The sequence below is a fragment of the Salvelinus namaycush genome, chromosome 39 (genome assembly GCF_016432855.1).
Source record: "Salvelinus namaycush isolate Seneca chromosome 39, SaNama_1.0, whole genome shotgun sequence".
Classification (NCBI taxonomy): Eukaryota; Metazoa; Chordata; class Actinopteri; order Salmoniformes; family Salmonidae; genus Salvelinus; species Salvelinus namaycush.
This window is the reverse complement of record NC_052345.1, coordinates 13,140,984-13,164,124: the sequence shown is the minus strand read 5'-3', so window position 1 is coordinate 13,164,124 and position 23,141 is coordinate 13,140,984. Positions and strand designations below refer to the sequence as shown.

General features: G+C 49.1%; 1 protein-coding gene across 2 annotated transcripts in view; it reads left to right on the top strand.

The window, feature by feature from the left end:
• Positions 1-22,889, top strand: part of LOC120032661 (mitochondrial Rho GTPase 1-A-like) — an 81,117-nt gene extending 58,228 nt beyond the window's left edge. Inside the window, exons 14-20 of one of the 2 annotated variants that reach the window (XM_038978852.1) lie at positions 15,742-15,842; positions 16,332-16,462; positions 16,689-16,772; positions 16,893-17,015; positions 17,257-17,459; positions 18,824-18,946; positions 21,446-22,889. In XM_038978852.1, coding sequence (XP_038834780.1) covers positions 15,742-15,842; positions 16,332-16,462; positions 16,689-16,772; positions 16,893-17,015; positions 17,257-17,459; positions 18,824-18,946; positions 21,446-21,563 — 883 coding nt within the window. In that variant the 3' untranslated portion in view covers positions 21,564-22,889. The remainder of the gene's footprint in view (positions 1-15,741; positions 15,843-16,331; positions 16,463-16,688; positions 16,773-16,892; positions 17,016-17,256; positions 17,460-18,823; positions 18,947-21,445) is intronic. The other variant, XM_038978853.1, reaches the window with a different exon arrangement.
• Positions 22,890-23,141: the final 252 nt, after the last annotated feature.

Here is a 23,141-nt window from a genome sequence, read left to right as displayed (position 1 = left end):
AAGACGATACAGACAGAGACACCTAAGACCAGCAGAAGACAACAGACGCCGAAGACAGACGACGCACACCTGAAGCACACGCGAAGACCGACACACCTGAAGACACAGACCGACAGGACCGATACAGACAGACAACGATACAGACAGACACACCTGAAGACCCAGCATAGACAGACCGACACACCTGAAAGACACGCATAGACAGACACACTGAAGAAACGCATAGAAGACCACCTGAGACACAGGACAGACCGACACACCATGAGACACGCACAACACGACACCTGAAGACAGCACAGACGACAACACTGGAAGACACGCACAGACCGAACACCTGAAGACACGCACAGACCGACACACCTGAAGACACGCACAGACCGACACACCTGAAGACACGCAAGACCGACACACTGAAGACACGCACAGACGACACACCTGAAGACACGCACAGACCGACACACCTGAAGACACGCACAGACCGACACACCTGAAGACACGCACAGACCGACACACCTGAAGACACAGGCACAGACCGACACACCTGACGACACAGACAGACCGACACACCTGAAGACACCGCACAGACCGACACACCTGAAGACACGCACAGGACCGACACACTGAAGACACGCACGACCGACACACCTGAAGACACGCACAGACCGACACACCTGAAGACACAGACAGACCGACACACTAAGACAGACCGACCACCGAAGAAGCACAGACCGACACACCTGAAGACACGCAACAGACCGACACACCTGAAGACACGCACAGAACGACACACCTGAAGACACAGAACAGACAGACCGATACAAGACAGACCGATACAGACAGACACACCTGAAGACACGCATAGAACGACACACCTGAAGACACGCATAGACACGACACACCTGAAGACACGCATAGAGACACACTGAAGACACGCATAGACGACACACCTGAAGACACGCATAGACAGACACAACTGAAGAACAGACAGACCGACAACCTGAAGACACGCACAGACGACACACCTGAAGACCCACGCAAGAACGACACACCTGAAGACAGCACAGACGACAAACCTGAAGACACGCACAGACCGACACACCTGAAGACACGCACAGGACCGACACACCTGAAGACACGCACAGACCGACCACCTGAAGACACGCACAGACCGACACACCTGAAGACACGCACAGACCGGACACAACTGAAGACACTCACAGACCGACACACCTGAAGACACGCACAGACCGACACACCTGAAGACACGCACAGACCGACACACCTGAAGACACGCACAGACCGACACACCCGAAAACACAGACAGAACGACACACCTGAAGAACACAGACAGACCGACAACCTGAAGACACAGACAGACCGACACACCTGAAGACACGCACAGACCGACACACCTGAAGACACGCACAGACCGACACACCTGAAGAACACGCACAGACCGACACACCTGAAGACACGACAGACCGACACACTGAAGACACGCACCAGACCGACACACCTGAAGACACAGACAGGACGACACACCTGAAGACAAGACCGACACACCTGAAGACACGCACAGACCGACACACTGAAGACACGCACAGACCGACACACCTGAAGACACGCACAGACCGGACACACTGAAGACGCGCACAGAACAGACCGATACAGACAGACACACCTGAAGACACGCACAGACCGACACACATGAAGACACGCACAGACCGACACACCTGAGACACGCCAGACCGACACACCTGAAGACACGCACAGACCGACACACATGAAGACACGCACAGACCGCCACACGCGACACGCACAGACGAACACCTGAAGACACGACAGACCGACACACCTGAAGACACGCACAGACCGACACACCTGAAGACACGCACAGACGACACACACTGAAGACACAGACAGAAACCGACAGAAGAGACCGATACGACAGACACACGAAGACCAGACAGACACACTGAGACAGCACAGACGACACACCTGAAGACACGCACAGACAGACACACCTGAAGACACGCACAGACCGAACACCTGAAGAAGACACGCACAGACGACACCACATGAAGACACGCACAGACCGACACACCTGAAGACACGCACAGACCGACACACCTGAAGACACGCACAGACCGACACACCTGAAGACACGCACAGACCGACACACTGAAGACACGAGAACGACACAGAAGAACAAAGACAGACGACACACCTGAAGACGGCACAGACGACACACCTGAAGACACAGACAGACCGACACACCTGAAGACAGACCGACACACCTGAAGACACGCACAGAACAGACAACACCTGAAGACACGCACAGACCGACAACTGAAGACGAGCACAGACAGACCGCTACAGACAGACACCCTGAAGACACGCACAGACCGACACACCTGAAGACACGCACAGACCGACACACCTGAAGACACGCACAGACCGACACACCGAAGACACGCACAGACCGACACACCTGAAGACACGCACAGACCGACACACTGTAAGACACGCACAGACCGACACACTGAAGACAACACAGACCGACACACCTGAGACACAGACAGACAGACCGAACAGACGACACTGAAGACACGCAGACCGACACACCTGAAGACACAGACAGACAGACGATACAGACAGCACACCTGAAGACACAGCAGACAGACCGATACAGACAGACACACCTGAAGACACAGACAGACAGACACATCTGACACGACAGACGACACAGACGACGACACACCTGAAGACACGCACAGACCGAACACCTGAAGACACAGACAGACAGGACCGATACAGACCAGACCGATACAGCACACGACACACCTGAAGACACGCACAGACCGACACACCTAGAGACACAGACAGACAGACCGATACGACAGACACACGAAGAACAGGAACAGACAGAACGATACAGACAGACACACTGAAGACACAGACAGACAAGACACACCTGAAGACACGCACAGACCGACACACCTAAGACACAGACAGACAGACCGATACAGAAAGACCGTACAGCAGACAACCTGAAGACACGCTAGACAGACACACCTGAGACACGCATAGACAGAAACACCTGAAGACACGCATAGACAGACAACCTGAAGACACGCATAGACAACACACCTGAAGACCACACCGAAAGCATAGACACACCTGAAGCACACCGCACAGACCGACACACCTGAAGACACGCACAGCACCGACACACATGAAGACACGCACAGACCGACACACCTGAGACACGCACGACGACCAACTGAGACCCAAGCACAGACGCACACCTGAAGACAGCACAGACCGACACACCTGAAGACACGACAGACCGACCACCTGAAGACAAGGCACAGACCGACACACCTGAAGACACGCACAGACGACACACTGAAGACACGCACAGACCGACACACCTGAAGAAACGCACAGACCGACACACCTGAAGACACGCACAGACCGACACACCTGAAGACCACAGACAGACGACACACCTGAAGAAACGCACAGACCGACACACCTGAAGACACGCACAGACCGACAGAACACCTGAAGACACGCACAGACGACACACAGACGGACACGCACCGACCGGACACACACCTGAAGACACAGACAGACCGACCACACCTGAAAGACAGACCGACACACCTGAAGACACGACAGACAGACACACCTGAAGACAAGCACAGACCGAACACTAGAAGACACGCACAGACGACACACCTGAAGACGCGCACAGACAGACACAGAAGCACACCTGAAGACACGCAACAGACCGACACACTGAAGACACGAACAGACCGACACACCTGAAGCACGCACAGACCGACACACTGAAGACACGACAGACCGACACACTGAAGACAGCACACGACACACTAGACACGCACAGACCGACACACCTGAAGACACGCACAGACCGACACACCTGAAGACAACAGACAGACCGACACACCTGAAGACACGCACAGACCGACACACCTGAGACAGCGCACAGACCAGACACACCCTGAAGACACGCACAGACCGACACACCTGAAGACACGCACAGACAGACCGTACAGACAGACACACATGAAGACACAGACAGAAGACGATACAGACAGACACACCTGAGACACAGACAGACGACACACCTGAAGACACGCACAGACCGACACACCTGAAGGACACGCACAGACCGGACACTGAGGACACGCACAGACCGGACAACCTGAAGACACGCACACAGACACGACCGACACACTGAAGGCACACGCACAGACCGACACACCTGAAGACACAAGACAGACAGACAGACACACCATGAAGGACACGCACCAGACAGGACACACCGAAAGACACGCACAGACCGACACACCTGAAGACACGCACAGACCGACACACCTGAAGGACACAGACAGACAGACCGAACCGACAGAACGAACAGACACACACCTGAAGACACGCATAGACAGACACACCTGAAGACACGCACAGACCGACACACATGAAGACACAGACAGACCGACACACCTGAAACACGCACAGACCGACACACCTGAAGACACGCGACAGACAGACACACCGAAGACACGCATAGACGCGACAAAACCTGAAGACACGCACAGACCGACACACTGAGAACACACAGACCGACACACTGAAGACACGCACAGGAACACACACACTGAAGACACAGACAGACCGACACACCGAAGACCGCTGACAGCCGCACCGAAGACACGACGACCGACACACCTGAGACAGAAGACACACCGAAGACAGACAGACCGAAACACCTGAAGACACGCAAAGACCGACACACCTGAAGACGCGACAGACAGACCGATACAGACAGACACACCTGAAGACACCGCCACAAGACCGACACACCGAAGACACCAAGCCGACACACCTGAAGACACGCACAGACCGAACACCTGCAAGACACGCACAGACCGACACACTGAAGACACGCACAGACCGACACACTGAAGACACCACAGACACGACACACCTGAAGACACGCACAGACCGACACACCTGAAGACAAGCACAGACCGACACACCTGAAGACACGCACAGACGACACACCTGAAGACACGCACCAGACCGACACACCTGAAGACAGGCACAGACCGACACACCTGAAGAGACACAGACAGACAGACCGATACAGACCGACACACCTAGAAGACACGCCATAGACAGACACACCTGAAGACCGACAGACCGACCACACACTGAAGACACAGACAGACCGACACACCTCAAGAAAGAAACAGACACGCACGACGACACACCTGAAGACGCACAGACCGACACACCTGAAGACACGCACAGACCGACACACCTGAAGACACGCACAGACCGACCCACCTGAAGGGACACGCAAGGACCGACACAACGAAGACACGATACCCTAGACAGACACACCTGAAGACACAGACAGACCGACACACCTGAAGACACGCACAGACCGACACACCTGAAGACACGCACAGGACCGACACACCTGAAGACACGCACAGACCGACACACCTGAAGCCACGCACAGACCGACACACCTGAAGACACGCACAGACCGACACACCTGAAGACACGCACAGACCGGACACACCTGAAGACACGCACAGACCGACACACCTGAAGACACGCACAGACCGACACACCTGAAGACACGCACAGACCGACACACCTGAAGACACGCACAGACCGACACACCTGAAGAGACACGCACAGACCGACACACCTGAAGACAAGACAGACGACACACCTGAAGACACAGACAGACCGACACACCTGAAGACACGCACAGACCGACACACCCTGAAGACACGCACAGACCGACAAACCTGAAGACACGCACAGACCCGACACACCTGAAGACACGCACAGACCGACACACCTGAAGACACAGACAGACCGACACACCTGAAGACAGACCGACACACCTGAAGACACGCACAGACCGACACACCTGAAGACACGCACAGACCGACACACCTGAAGACACGCACAGACCGACACACCTGAAGACGCGCACAGACAGACCGATACAGACAGACACACCTGAAGACACGCACAGACCGACACACCTGAAGACACGCACAGACCGACACACCTGAAGACACGCACAGACCGACACACCTGAAGACACGCACAGACCGACACACCTGAAGACACGCACAGACCGACACACCTGAAGACACGCACAGACCGACACACCTGAAGACACGCACAGACCGACACACCTGAAGACACAGACAGACCGACACACCTGAAGACACGCACAGACCGACACACCTGAAGACACGCACAGACCGACACACCTGAAGACACGCACAGACCGACACACCTGAAGACACGCACAGACAGACCGATACAGACAGACACACCTGAAGACACAGACAGACAGACCGATACAGACAGACACACCTGAAGACACAGACAGACAGACACACCTGAAGACACGCACAGACCGGCACACCTGAGGACACGCACAGACCGGCACACCTGAGGACACGCACAGACCGGCACACCTGAGGACACGCACAGACCGACACACCTGAGGACACGCACAGACCGACACACCTGAAGACACAGACAGACAGACAGACACACCTGAAGACACGCACAGACAGACACACCTGAAGACACGCACAGACCGACACACCTGAAGACACGCACAGACCGACACACCTGAAGACACAGACAGACAGACCGATACAGACAGACCGATACAGACAGACACACCTGAAGACACGCATAGACAGACACACCTGAAGACACGCACAGACCGACACACCTGAAGACACAGACAGACCGACACACCTGAAGACACGCACAGACCGACACACCTGAAGACACGTACAGACCGACACACCTGAAGACACGCACAGACCGACACACCTGAAGACACGCACAGACCGACACACCTGAAGACACACACAGACCGACACACCTGAAGACACGCACAGACCGACACACCTGAAGACACAGACAGACCGACACACCTGAAGACGCGCACAGACCGACACACCTGAAGACACAGACAGACCGACACACCTGAAGACAGACCGACACACCTGAAGACACGCACAGACCGACACACCTGAAGACACGCACAGACCGACACACCTGAAGACGCGCACAGACAGACCGATACAGACAGACACACCTGAAGACACGCACAGACCGACACACCTGAAGACACGCACAGACCGACACACCTGAAGACACGCACAGACCGACACACCTGAAGACACGCACAGACCGACACACCTGAAGACACGCACAGACCGACACACCTGAAGACACGCACAGACCGACACACCTGAAGACACGCACAGACCGACACACCTGAAGACACGCACAGACCGACACACCTGAAGACACGCACAGACCGACACACCTGAAGACACGCACAGACCGACACACCTGAAGACACGCACAGACCGACACACCTGAAGACACAGACAGACAGACCGATACAGACCGACACACCTGAAGACACGCATAGACAGACACACCTGAAGACACGCACAGACCGACACACCTGAAGACACAGACAGACCGACACACCTGAAGACACAGACAGACCGACACACCTGAAGACACGCACAGACCGACACACCTGAAGACACGCACAGACCGACACACCTGAAGACACGCACAGACCGACACACCTGAAGACACGCACAGACCGACACACCTGAAGACACGCACAGACCGACACACCTGAAGACACGCACAGACCGACACACCTGAAGACACAGACAGACAGACCGATACAGACAGACACACCTGAAGACACGCATAGACAGACACACCTGAAGACACGCACAGACCGACACACCTGAAGACACAGACAGACAGACCGATACAGACAGACACACCTGAAGACACGCACAGACCGACACACCTGAAGACACAGACAGACAGACCGATACAGACAGACACACCTGAAGACACGCATAGACAGACACACCTGAAGACACGCACAGACAGACACACCTGAAGACACGCACAGACCGACACACCTGAAGACACAGACAGACCGACACACCTGAAGACACGCACAGACCGACACACCTGAAGACACGCATAGACAGACACACCTGAAGACACGCACAGACCGACACACCTGAAGACACGCACAGACCGACACACCTGAAGACACGCACAGACCGACACACCTGAAGACACGCACAGACCGACACACCTGAAGACACAGACAGACCGACACACCTGAAGACACGCACAGACCGACACACCTGAAGACACAGACAGACAGACCGATACAGACAGACACACCTGAAGACACGCATAGACAGACACACCTGAAGACACGCACAGACCGACACACCTGAAGACACAGACAGACCGACACACCTGAAGACACGCACAGACCGACACACCTGAAGACACGCACAGACCGACACACCTGAAGACACGCACAGACCGACACACCTGAAGACACGCACAGACCGACACACCTGAAGACACGCACAGACCGACACACCTGAAGACACGCACAGACCGACACACCTGAAGACACGCACAGACCGACACACCTGAAGACACGCACAGACCGACACACCTGAAGACACGCACAGACCGACACACCTGAAGACACGCACAGACCGACACACCTGAAGACACGCACAGACCGACACACCTGAAGACACAGACAGACAGACCGATACAGACACACCTGAAGACACGCATACAGACACACCTGAAGACACAGACAGACAGACACACCTGAAGACACAGACAGACAGACACACCTGAAAACACAGACAGACAGACACACCTGAAAACACAGACAGACAGACACACCTGAAAACACAGACAGACACACCTGAAAACACAGACAGACACACCTGAAAACACAGACAGACAGACACACCTGAAAACACAGACACAGACACACCTGAAAACACAGACAGACAGACAGACACACCTGAAAACACAGACAGACAGACACACCTGAAAACACAGACAGACAGACACACCTGAAAACACAGACAGACAGACACACCTGAAAACACAGACAGACAGACAGACAGACACACCTGAAAACACAGACAGACAGACAGACACACCTGAAAACACAGACAGACAGACAGACACACCTGAAAACACAGACAGACAGACAGACACACCTGAAAACACAGACAGACAGACAGACACACCTGAAAACACAGACAGACAGACACACCTGAAAACACAGACAGACAGACCGATACAGAAACACACACACACCTGAAAACACGTGCAGACAGACCGACACACCTGAACACATACAGGAAGACAGACACGCACACAAATCAAATAAAATGTTATTGATCTCATACACATAGTTAGCAGATGTTATTGCGAGAGTAGCAAAATGCTTATGCTTCTAGTTCTGACAGTGCAGCAATATCAAACAATTCCACAACTACCTAATACACACAAATCTAAGTAAAGGAATGGAACATGAATATATACATATAAATATATGGATGAGCGATGACCGAGCGGCATAGGCAAGATGCAGTAGATGGTATAAAATACAGTATATACATATGAGATTAGAGTCATGCAAGATATGTAAACATTATTAAAGTGTCATTATTAAACTGACTAGTGATCCATGTATTAGTGGCCAATGATTTCAAGTCTATGTAGGCAGCAGCCTCTCTGTGTTAGTGTTGGCTGTTTAACAGTCTGATGGCCTTGAGATAGAAGACATTTTTAGTCTCTCGGTCCCAGCTTTGATGCACCTGTACTGACCTCGCCTTCTGGATGATAGCGGGGTGAACAGGCAGTGGCTCGGGTGGTTGTTGTCCTTGATGATCTTTTTGGCCTTCCTGTGACATCGGGTGCTGTAGGTGTCCTGGAGGGCTGGTAGTTTGCCCCCGGTGATGCGTAGTGCAGACCGCACTACCCTCTGGAGAGCCTTGCGGTTGTGGGCTGTGCAGTTGCCGTACCAGGTGGTGATACAGCCCGACAGGATGCTCTCAATTGTGCATCTGTAAAAGTTTGAAGGTTTTAGGTGACAAGCACTGCTGCGCCTTCTTCACCACGCTGTCTGTGTGGGTGGACCATTTCAGTTTGTCCATTATGTGTACGCCGAGGAACTTGAATTTTTCCACCTTCTCCATTGCTGTCCTGTCGATGTGGATAGGGGGGTGCTCCCTCTGCTGTTTCCTGAAGTCCACGATCATCTCCTTTGTTTTGTTGATGTTGAGTGAGAGGTTGTTTTCCTGACACCACACTCCGAGTGCCCTCACCTCCTCCCTATAGGCTGTCTTGTTGTTGTTGGTAATCAATCCCACTACTGTTGTGTGGTCTGCAAACTTGATGATTAAGTTGGAGACGTGCATGGCCACGTAGTCATTGGTGAACAGGGAGTACAGGAGGGGGCTGAGCACGCACCCTTGTGGGGCCCCAGTGTTGAGGATCAGTGAAGTAGAGATGTTGTTTCCTACCTTCACCACCTGGAGGGGGGGGCCGTCAGGAAGTCCAGGACCCAATTGCACAGGGTGGGGTTGAGACCCAGGGCTTCAAGCTTAATGTTGAGCTTGGCGGGTACTATGGTGTTGAATGCTGAGCTGTAGTCAATGAACAGCATTCTTACATAGGTATTCCTCTTGTCCAGATGGGATAGGGCAGTATGCAGTGTGATGGCGATTGCATCATCTGTGGACCTATTGGGTCGGTACGCAAATTTCAGTGGGTCTAGTCTCTCAAAGCACTTCATGATGACAGAAGTGAGTGCTACGGGGCTATAGTCATTTAGTTCAGTTACCTTTATGCCTTCTTGGGTACAGGAACAATGGAGGCCCTCTTGAAGCATGTGGGGACAGCAGACTGGGATAGGGAGAGATGAAATATGTCTTGTGAGAGCATTATTATGTTATAATGCTGTAACTGCATCAAATGGTTGTTTTATGCAACAGAATAGAGGGTTCTTATAACTCTATTGTGTCTGTGTGAACTGAAAGTGGGCCTCTGGGGAATTTAACACTGACAGAAGATTTACGATGTCTTTGGGTGATACCGCATTTCAAAGCATGAGTTAATGTTTCTGTACTGGGGTAGCAGGGGGAGATGGCTCCAGGATGGAGTTGGGGGGGCCAGACACTGGTCTCTACACAATGAGGACAGTTGTAACAGCAGATGCTGTGAATTTATAAGTATCTTTCATACAAATCTTAACCTTGCGACCCATTCCATACATCTGTTGTGTGTCATGTAGACTGAAGGAGGATGGACTTTGCTATAAAATGCTGTGGCTCAAACCAGCTGGTTGAGTTCTCAGTGATGACCTCCACGGTTGATTACCGACCAGCTCCATTACTGCACTAATTAAATAATAAAGTTTGATTTGTTTTGAGGAAATCTTAAAGTCTCTCCTTTTGATTACAATAATTTCACCACAGTCCATAAACACACCAGCCAGCTGGTCTGCGCATGCTCTGAGGACGCGGCTAGGGATGCCGTCTGGGCCGGCAGCCTTGCGAGGGTTAACACATTTAAATGTCTTACTCACGTCGGCCACGGAGAAGGAGAGCCCACAGTCCTTGGTAGCGGGCCGCGTCAGTGGCACTGTGTTATCCTCAAAGAGCGCAAAGAATGTGTCTGTGACATGGCTGGTTTTCTTTTTGTAGTCCTTGATTGTCTGTAGAACCTGCCACATACGTCTCGTGTCTGAGCCATTTAATTGCGATTCCACTTTGTCTCTATACAGACATTTCGCTCGTTTGATTGCCTTGCGGAGGGAGTAACTACACTGTTTGTATTCTGCCATATTCCCAGTCACCTTTCCATAGTTAAATGCGGTGGTTCGCGCTTTCAATTTTGCGCGAATGCCGCCATCTATCCACGGTTTCTGGTTAGGGTAGGTTTTAATAGTCACAGTGGGTGCAACATCTCCTATGCACTTCCTTAAACTCACTCACCGAATCAGCGTATAAATTTATATTATTCTCTGAGGCTACCCGGAACATGTCCCAGTCCGCATGATCAAAACAATCTTGAAGCGTGGATTCCGATTGGTCAGACAAGCGTTGAATAGTCCTTGTCACACCTGAACACACACACACACACAGACAGACAGACAGACAGACAGACAGACTTTTCCGGCGCCGACAGAGATGGCCGCCTCGCTTCGGGTTCCTAGGAAACTATGCAGTATTTTGTTTTTTTATGTGTTATTTCTTACATTGTTACCCCAGGAAATATTAGGTTTTATTACATACAGTCGGGAGGAAATATTGGATATAAGAGCAACGTCAACTCACCAACATTACGACCAGGAAAACAACATTCCCGAAGCGGATCCCCTGTTTGGTCCACCACCCAGGACAATGGATCGGATCCCAGCCGGTGACCCAAAACAACGGCGCCGCAGAAGGGACAGACAGAGCGGTCTTCTGGTCAGGCTCCGTAGACAGGCACATCGCCCACCGCTCGAGCATACTACTCGCCAATGTCCAGTCTCTTGACAACAAGATAGACCGAATCCGAGCAAGGGTTGCCTTCCAGAGAGACATCAGAGATTGTAACTTTCTTTGTTTCACGGAAACATGGCTCACTCGGGATACGTTATCGGAGTTGGTACAGCCACCTGGCTTCTTCATGCATCGCGCCGACAGAAACAAACATCTCTCTGGTAAGAAGAAGGGCGGGGGTGTATGCCTTATGATTAACGAGACGTGGTGTGATCATCACAACATACAGGAACTCAAGTCCTTTTGTTCACCTGACCTAGAATCAAATGCCCGACCGCATTATCTACCAAGAGAATTCTCTTCGATCATAATCACAGTCGTGTATATCCCCCCCAAGCAGACACCTCGACGGCCCTGAAATAAATTAATTTGACTATGTAAACTGGAAACCACATATCCTGAGGCTGCATTTATTGTAGCTGGGGATTTTAACAAGGCTAATCTGAAAACAAGGCTCCCTAAATGTTATCAGCATATCGAATGCGCGACCCGGGCTGGGAAAATTCTGGATCATTGTTACTTTAACTTCCGCGATGCATACAAAGCCACACCTCGCCCTCCTTTCGGCAAATCTGACCACGACTCCATTTCGTTGCTCCCAGCCTATAGACAGAAACTTAAACAGGAAGCGCCCGTGCTCAGGTCTGTTCAAAGCTGGTCCGACCAATCGGATTCCACGCTTCAAGAATGCTTCGATCACGTGGACTGGGATATGTTCCGGATAGCGTCGGACAATAACATTGATGAATACGCTGATTTGGTGAGCGAGTTTATTAGCAAGTGCATCGGTGATGTTGTACCCACAGCGTCTATTAAAACATTCCCCAACCAGAAACTGTGGATTGATGGCAGCATTCGCGCAAAACTGAAAGTGCGAACCACTGCTTTTAATCAGGGCAAGGTGACCGGAAACATGACCGAATACAAACAGTGTAGCTATTCCCTCCGCAAGGCAATCAAACAAGCAATTCAACGGCTCAGACATGAGAGGTATGTGGTAGGGTCTACAGTCAATCACAGACTACAAAAAGAAAACCAGCCCCGTCGCGGACCACGATGTCTTGCTCCCAGACAAGCTAAACAAACTTCTTTGCTCGCTTTAAGGACAATACAGTGCCACTGACACAGCCCACTACCAAAACCTGCGGGCTCTCCTTCACTGCAGCCGAGGTGAGTAAAACATTTAAAAGTGTTAACCCTCGCAAGACTGCCGGCCCAGACGTCATCCCCAGCCGCGTCCTCAGAGCATGCGCAGATCAGCTGGCTGGTGTGTTTACGGACATGCTTTGGAATGCGGTATCACCCAAAGACATCGTAAATCTCATGTCAGTGTTAAATCCCCCAGAGGCCCACTTTCAGTTCACACAGACACAATAGAGTTATAAGAACCCTCTATTCTGTTGCATAAAACAACCATTTGATGCAGTTACAGCATTATAACATAATAATGCTCTCACAAGACATATTTCATCTCTCCCTATCCCAGTCTGCTGTCCCCACATGCTTCAAGAGGGCCACCACTGTTCCTGTTCCCAAGAAAGCGAAGTTAACTGAGCTAAATGACTATCACCCCGTAGCACTCACTTCCGTCATCATGAAGTGCTTTGAGAGACTAGTCAAGGATCATATCACCTCCACCCTGCCTGACACTCACTCCAATTTGCTTACCGCCCCAATAGGTCCACAGACGACGCAATCGCAATCACTGCACACTGCCCTAACCCATCTGGACAAGACCTATGTAAGAATGCTGTTCATCGACTACAGCTCAGCATTTAACACCATAGTACCCTCCAAACTCGTCATTAAGCTCGAGACCCTGGGTCTCGAACCCGCCCTCTGCAACTGGGTCCTGGACTTCCTGACTGGCCGCCCCCAGGTGGTGAGGGTAGGTAACAACATCTCCACCCTGCTGATCCTCAACACTGGGGCCCCACAAGGGTGCGTTCTCAGCCCCCTCCTGTACTCCCTGTTCACCCATGACTGCGTGGCCATGCACGCCTCCAACTCAATCATCATGACACTACAGTGGTAGGCTTGATTACCAACAACGACGAGACGGCCTACAGGAAGGAGGTGAGGGCCCTCGGAGTGTGGTGTCAGGAAAATAACCTCACACTCAATGTCAACAAAACAAAGGAGATGATCGTGGACTTCAGGAAACAGCAGCGGGAGCAGCCCCCTATCCACATCGACGGGACAGTAGTGGAGAAGGTGAAAAGTTTTAAGTTCCTCTGCGTACACATCACGGACAAACTGAAATGGTCCACCCACACAGACAGCGTGGTGAAGAAGGCGCAGCAGCGCCTCTTCAACCTCAGGAGGCTGAAGAAATTTGGCTTGTCACCAAAAACACTCTCAAACTTTTACAGATGCACAATCGAGAGCATTCTGTCGGGCTGTATCACCGCCTGGGACGGCAACTGCTCCGCCCACAACTGTAAGGCTCTCCAGAGGGTAGTGAGGGTCTGCACAACACATCACCGGGGGCAAACTACCTTCCCTCCAGGACACCTACACCACAGGAAGGCCAAAAAGATCATCAAGGACAACAACCACCCAAGCCACTGCCTGTTCACCCCGCTATCATCCAGAAGGCGAGGTCAGTACAGTTGCATCAAAGCGGGGACCGAGAGACTGAAAAACAGCTTCTATCTCAAGGCCATCAGACTGTTAAACAGCCATCACTAACATTGAGTGGCTGCTGCCAACATACTGACTCAACTCCAGCCACTTTAATAATGAAAAAATGGATGTATTAAATGTATCACTAGCCACTTTAAACAATGCCACTTTATATAATGTTTAATACCCTACATTACTCATCTCAAATGTATATACTGTCTCTATACCATCTACTGCATCTTGCCTATGCCGTTCGGCCATCGCTCATTCTTATATTTTTATGTACATATTGTTATTCGTTCCTTTACACTTGTGTGTATAAGGTAGTTGTTGTGAAATTGTTAGGTTAGATTACTTGTTAGATATTACTGCATGGTCGGAACTAGAAGCACAAGCATTTTGCTACACTCGCATTAACATCTGCTAACCATGTTTGTGACAAATAAAATTTGATTTGATTTAACACGAGAGATGTACTACTGTGTTAAATGCACAAAGTGTATCGTTTGTTTATCTAAACTATGGAAGTCTGAATGAACCCCCAAGACAATGTTTCTTACAGTGTATGACAGTTTCCATTCACTCCTCTGTGTTTCCCTGTGCCCAGGTTGACCACCTACCTGGATGTCCAGCGCTGCCTGGAGTACCTGGGTTACCTTGGTTACTCCATCATCTCTGAGCAGGAGTCCCAGGCAGCGGCCATCACAGGTGGGAGGACAGCCCGTTGTCATGGCAACTGAGACGGCCACTAGATTAGATATGAGCAGAGACCTATAGATATGGCTCTGAATGTGGGACAGTATATATTACGGTGCTATCACTCTGTTATTAGTGCGCCTGCGCAGGACTCTCGTTTTAGATGAACCTGGCCTGCGTGCAATGGCAGCCATGTGTTGTGGTAATACGGTTGAGTAAATGTTGTTCGACTGGAACCTTGTTGTATTTGAGTTAACAGTATAGAAGATGACTTCTACCAAAGTCAGCTGTAACCTCTAGTCTACAGCCAACCTGGAAACATTGTGTGTTAGAACTTTGTGTTGTATTAACTTCTCTATCTAGAGAGCAGGGGCGATGTTACACGTACTGAAACCACATTCTGCACAGGACTAAAGACATCCGCAGCATATAAAGCATTCAATCATATACGTTCATTTGCTGTAAACTTAACAGTGTGTGTGTGTCCTCTCCGTTCTACAGTGACGAGGGACAAGAAGATTGACCTGCAGAAGAAGCAGACCCAGCGCAGTGTGTTCCGCTGTAACATCTTCGGGGACAGCGGCAGTGGCAAGAGCGGCTTCCTGCAAGCCTTCCTTGGAAGAAACCTCACGGTCAGTGTCAACATTAATTCATTCCCTCAAAGAGTAAGTTGTAAGTCGGTGGCAAGGAAAACTTCCCTGAACGGAAGAAACATTTGAACGACTTAAATTTAAACAACTCCACGCCACTCCAAATACTTCAGTCTACTGCCTGTTTAAACCTTTTTGGAATCCCTCTTGGTATTGGTAAACTCTTTGTGTGTTTTGAAGTTTTTTTCCCCCTCCTTTTTTCTCTCAGCGTCAAAACACTGTTAGCGAAGAGCACATGTCCTACTATGCTATCAGCACAGCATATGTGTATGGTCAGGAGAAATACCTACTGGTGAGTCGTCTGTTTTGACTTACTCTTAATCGATTGGATGGTGTTTATTTGTCCACAGCTTTTCAGCCTAAACGTTGTGTGTGTTCATTAACTTCTTCCATTTGGTTTCCTCTCCCTCAGCTCCACGAGGTCTTCTCAGACTTTGACGTCCTCTCGGACACTGACCTGGCTTGTGACATTGTGTGTCTGGTGTACGACGCCAGCAACCCCCACTCCTTCGAGTACTGCGCCAGAGTCTTCAAGGTATGTGCCGTTCACAACCAATACCCTGTTTGTCTATTTAGTATTTCAAGATGGCTACCCAACACTATTCTAATCTACCACTGAATTAAAGTGAATGTTTTTAAAGCGGAAACCATCTTATTACCATATTATTACCAATATGTGCTTCTCTGGAGCGTTTAAAAATGTTCATGGTCTTTAAAGTATATTGCTGAATGGAATACGACAGTGTCCAATAACAATATCCCTCTGCCTTTTGCAGCAGTACTTCATGGACACCAAGACGCCGTGCATGATGATCGCAGCCAAGTCGGACCTCCAGGAGACCAAGCAGCTATACGCCCTCACCCCTCTGGAGTTCTGTAGGAAGCACAAGATGCCCCCTCCGCAGGCCTTCACCTGCAACACGGCAGACGCACCCTGCAAAGACATCTACACCAAACTCACCACCATGGCCATGCACCCGTGAGTAGTGGGGGCACTCTGTTGAATTAGGCCCCATGTCGAGCCTTAAAATCCCTCGCTCAAACCCTAAAGCTCTACCTTAAGCCCTTAAACCCTCTCCAATCCCTAAAGAAAATCCTTTAAAATATTTTAAGACCCCATCTCATGCTGTAAAACCCATTGCCCCAAAACCCCACCTCAAGCCCTAAAACTGCCCCTAAGCTGTTAAATTCTACCTCATCCCTCACTTCCCAAATCCCTCAATTCCCAAATTGGTGCCACTTCACATTTGAAATATAGAGACTCTGAACTCTTGGTTAGACGTTGTAGGTAATGTGGTAGATTCAATTTGCCATTAGCTGCTACTGTATGTTTACTGCCCTTGTGTGCCCCTTCTCCCACTATTCTCTCTGTCAGGCTGTTGTCCACACTGATCACCTCTCTGTCACGGTGGACTGGACTCATCTGAACTGTACTTCTCAGAACTGTAGCCAACACAATGGGGACAGCATCAACATACTTAATCTAGTGCTTTTTAAAAAAAAAAAAATTTTATTTTATTTTATTTTACCCCCCTTTTTCTCCCCAATTTCGTGGTATCCAATTGTTAGTAGTTACTGTCTTGTCTCATCGCTGCAACTCCCCTACGGACTCGGGAGAGGCGAAAGTCGAGAGCCATGCGTCCTCCGAAACACAACCCAACCAAGCCGCACTGATTCTTAACACAGCGCGCATTCAACCCGGAAGCCAGCCGCACCAATGTGTCGGAGGAAACACCGTACACCTAGCGACCTGGTCAGCGTGCACTGCGCCCGGCCCGCCACGGGAGTCGCTAGTGCGCGATGAGACAAGAATATCCCTGCCGGCCAAACCCTCCCTAACCCGGACGACGTTAGGCCAATTGTGCGTCGCCCCACGGACCTCCCGGTCGTGGCCGGCTGCGACAGAGCCTGGGCTCGAACCCAGAGTCTCTGGTGGCACAACTAGCACTGCGATGCAGTGACTTAGACCACTGCGCCACCCGGGAGGCCAATCTAGTGCATTTTGTTTTAATATATAGACCTCTAACTCTGTGGTGGCATGAGGACACAATGTTGAAAATTATCCAAATTGATCCAAAGTGGCTATTTGGAGATTACTAACCCCAACAGTGTGAGGTGAAGATTACAATGGATCAGACTTGTGGTCATGCTCTCCCGTTGTTTAATTAGACAATTATGCTCATCTCTTCCTGGGTGGGTGCACTTGGTTTTTACCCTGATAAGAGATGAGCTCTATGGACCAAAGAGCTCAAACCTTCTGGTGACATCGGTCTTTGTTCTAACTCTCTCGTCTTTGTGCCTGTGTATGTGTGTGGGTGGGTGCACCTCTGTCTCTCTCCTTAGTCACGCTCGGCTGCGCTGTATGTGTACCTGTAACAGGTGCACCTTCTGCCACCTGCAGAACTTCATCAACTCAGAGCTGGTGCAGACGGTGAAGGCCAAGCTCTACTCTGCCATTCTCAGCAGGTCCTTACTCTTTCAGAGACCTTCCAACTCTTCTGTTTCACAATCCTCCTTTACGTTATTCCTCCTCTTCTTCTTCGCTTGCCGTTTCATTTAGCCCCCGAAACGTTTTGTCATTTTGTTAATCATGTGGATTCTGTCTTTTTTCTCTCTTTCTCTTTCTTTCTCTCTCTGAGAAACCTGTCTTTGCCTTCACACTCTTCTGTTTAACAATCCTCCTCTTCATTTGTCCCTCTTCTCTTCATTTGCTGTTCATCGCCTCTGTTTTGACCCTGTTTTGGAGTTTGGGCGTTTTTCTCGTGGATTTTGTGCTGTAGATTGTCATAAACCACTGTTTGTTTTCCTGTAAATCTTCATGACGTCTCACTCTTATTCTTTTGCCTCATTCCAACATTCCCTGATTCTGAGTTCCTTGATCCTCTCTGTCATTTGTCACTTGTTTTACCATCTTGTTCTATTCCAACCTTGTTCGTTATGTTCCTCTTCATTAATGAATAATGCATATGTAGTCTAATAATGCGCATTTCTAGTGTCTCATCTGTTCATCCTGTTGGACGTTCATCTTTTGGCAGCTTTAGTTGTGATTAGTACATAGGACTGTACGGAGGTTCAAAGTCACGCTGTTTTGAGTGAACTCCTACATACAGTGCATTCGAAAAGCATTTCACACCCCTTGACTTTTTCCACATTTTTTTATGTTACAGCCTTGTTCTAAAATGTATTAAATTGATGTAAAAAAACAAACAATCTACACACAATACCCCATAATGACAAAGCAAAAACAGTATTATTTTTTATTTTTTTTGCAAATGTTTAAAAAATATCAACCTGAAATATCACATTTACATAAATATTCAGGCCCTTTATTCAGTACTTTGTTGAAGCACCTTTGGCAGCAATTACAGCCTAGATTATACTTGGGTATGACGCTGCAAGCTTGGCGCACCTGTATTTGGGGAGTTTATCCCATTCTTCTCTGCAGATCCTCTCAAGCTTTGTCAGATTGGATGGGGAGTGTCGCTGCACAGCTATTTTCAGGTCTCTCCAGAGATGTTTGATTGGGTTAAGGTCCGGGCTCTGGCTGGGCCACTGAAGGACATTCAGAGACTTGTCCCGAAGCCACTCCTGCGTTGTCTTGGCTGTATGTTTAGGGTTGTTGTCCTGTTGGAAGGTGAACCTTTGCCCCAGTCTGAGGTCCCGAGCACTCTGGAGCAGGTTTTCATCAAGGATCTCTCTGTACTTTGCTCCGTTCATCTTTGCCTCGAAACTTGACTAGTCTCCCAATCCCCGCAACTGAAAAATATCCCCACAGCATGATGCTGCCACCACCATGCTTCACCGTAGGGATGGTGCCAGGTTTCCTCCAGACGTGACACTTGGCGTTCAGGCCAAAGAGTTCAATCTTGGTTTCATCAGACCAGAGAATCTTGTTTCTCATGGTCTTGAGAGTCCTTTAGGTGCCTTTTGGAAAACTCCAAGCGGGCTGTCATGTCTTTTACTGAGGAGTGGCTTCTGTCAGGCCACTCTACCATAAAGGCCTGATAGGTGTAGTGCTGCAGAGATGGTTGTCCTTCTGGAAGATTATCCTATCTCCACAGAGGAACTCTGAAATTCTGTCAGTGACCATCGGGTTCTTGGTCACCACCCTGACCAAGGCCCTCCCCCGATTGCTCAGTGTGTCTGGGCGGCCAGCTCTTGGAAGAGTCTTGGTGGTTCCAAACTTCTTCCATTTAAGAATGATGGAGGCCACTGTGTTCTTGGGGACCTTCCATGCTGCAGATATGTTTTGGTACCCTTCCCCAGATCTGTGCCTCAACACAATCCTGTCTCGGAGCTCTACGGACAATTTCTTCGACCTCGTGGCATGGTTTTGCTCTGTCATGCACTTTCAACTTTGGGACCTTAGATAGACAGGTGTGTGCCTTTCCAAATCATATCCAATCAATTGAATTTACCACAGGTAATGTTTCTACAATCAAGTTGTAGAAACAACTCAAGGATGATCAATGGAAACAGGATGCATCTGAGCTCAATTTCAACTCTCATAGCAAATGGTCTGAATACTTATGTAAATAAGGTATTTCTGTTTTAAATCTTATAATACATTTGCAAAATTATTATTTTTTAAACTGTTTTTGCTTTGTCATTGTGGGGTATTGTGTGTAGATTGAGTATTTTAAAAAAAAATATATATATATATATATATATATATATTTTAGAATAAGGCTGTAATGTAACAAAATGTGGAAAAATGGAAGGGGCCTGAATACTTTCAGAATGCACTGTAGCGTGTATCATGATCCGTGTAAGCAGAGAGGTTATGTACAAGCATTACATATTGTTGCTTAGTTGTCTCTGCCAACTCTGACCTATGTGCTCTCACTCTGTTTATTTCTCTCGCTCTCTCTCTCTCTCTCTTCTGTATCTCTCTCTTCTGTATCTCTCTCTTCTGTATCTCTCTCTCTTCTGTATCTCTCTCTCTCTCTATCTCTCTCTTCTCAGACATGTGACACAGGCTGACCTGAAGAGCTCCACCTTCTGGTTGAGAGTGAGCGTGGGAGCCACTGTGTTCGCCGTGCTGGGCTTCGCCATGTGCAGAGTGCTGCTCAAACAACGGTGATCCACCCACCACCGTGCAAATCTAACCTCTGCGATACTTGTACCCAAATTTGTTTGTGCTGTTTTGCCAACTACTAGGTCTATAAGTGAAACGCTAGGATTCACTCCAGTCTCCCATTGACATCAATACATGACTAAGTGAAAATTCAACTTAAGTGCAAGTTAGGATCTGCCACATAGGCGATAGGATTTGGCAGAACAGCAGTAACAGATCTGGGACCAGGCTAAACCTTGTACCCTCTCCCAATAAATATCTCTCTGGGGACATACTGGATGTTTTAGGATCTCAATGTGATGAGGGGAAAAGGCAAACCTTATTTAGTTATACACCTAGAGATTTCACAAGAAAATGACTGTTCTTTATTTTGGTGTCTGCGCACTCAGTATGTCTATATATAATATTTATATTGAGAATGTGATTATATAACTACTGATGAAGCTTGGAATTTCTTCTCTTTGCGCAATATATAAAACATTTGAGGGGGCATACCTGTGTGGATTGAAATGGTGAAACAACTCAATCTTAATCAGTTGAAGTAAGGGTAGTGAAATGGGTACGCAAAAGAACCAATACCATACACAAAAACATATGCTTTAAAACAAATACTGAAACAATGTGTAAATAATGTGTATATATATAACTGCTTGTATATTTGTTTTATTTGAACAAACGGGACATTATGAAGTTCACGTGCTGAAGCTATAATTGTACAACAAAGCCACATTCGAGGCTATAAAGGGATTAGCTTTCACTCCGTTATTTAGTATTTTCTAATATCCTCAAACCTGTTCAGTAAAGGCTGTTCTGCTGTTATTAAAAGAAGGTTGTTCTTTAGTCTGCCTTCCAGGGTCAGAAGCTTGGGGGCACACTTACAAATTTGTAAGGCTGAATCAGCCCATGTTCAATCAATGGATGTTCCGTATGGGATGATACTTGTTGGGTGTCTGCGCCTTACCCCTAGAACTCAGTAAGGCCGAAGTATCCTCTGTGGCCCACCCATGGCTTCCTGTATGGGTATGGACCGCCCAGGTGGTGTGTGTGTTGGGCATGCATGTTATTGTGTGTGCTTGCTATGTGTGTATGTGAGGCTGAACAGTTATTATATTTGCAGGAGCTGTATTTGCATGCTTTGCTTTTTTCTGATCATCCTCCAATATTGTTATAATATCAAATATACTGTTATTATGAAGCCAACATTCTTCACAATGGTACTATTCCAATTATCCAAATGTTATCCAGCACCCCCAAATCCCAGAACATTAGGACAATTGTGTTTGACATTTTGCCTTTCCAATGTTTATAATAAATAAATCCACTTTAATCCTGTGTCAAGAATGTTTTATTGCATTTGGGATCTATCCTTTTTTTCCCCCATTATGCACTTTATATAAAAAGCAGAGCAGTTGATGCTCATCCGAATAGTCAGAGGTGCTGACAACCGAGAGGTACATTTAAATAAAGTCGCATAATATATACGCTTCCAATGATTTATTGGGTATCGCCAACGTTTTCGGGAACAGTACCTTCGTCAGAGCACATTATGCAAGTCATCTGCAGAAGTGATTGGTGTAATGTTGG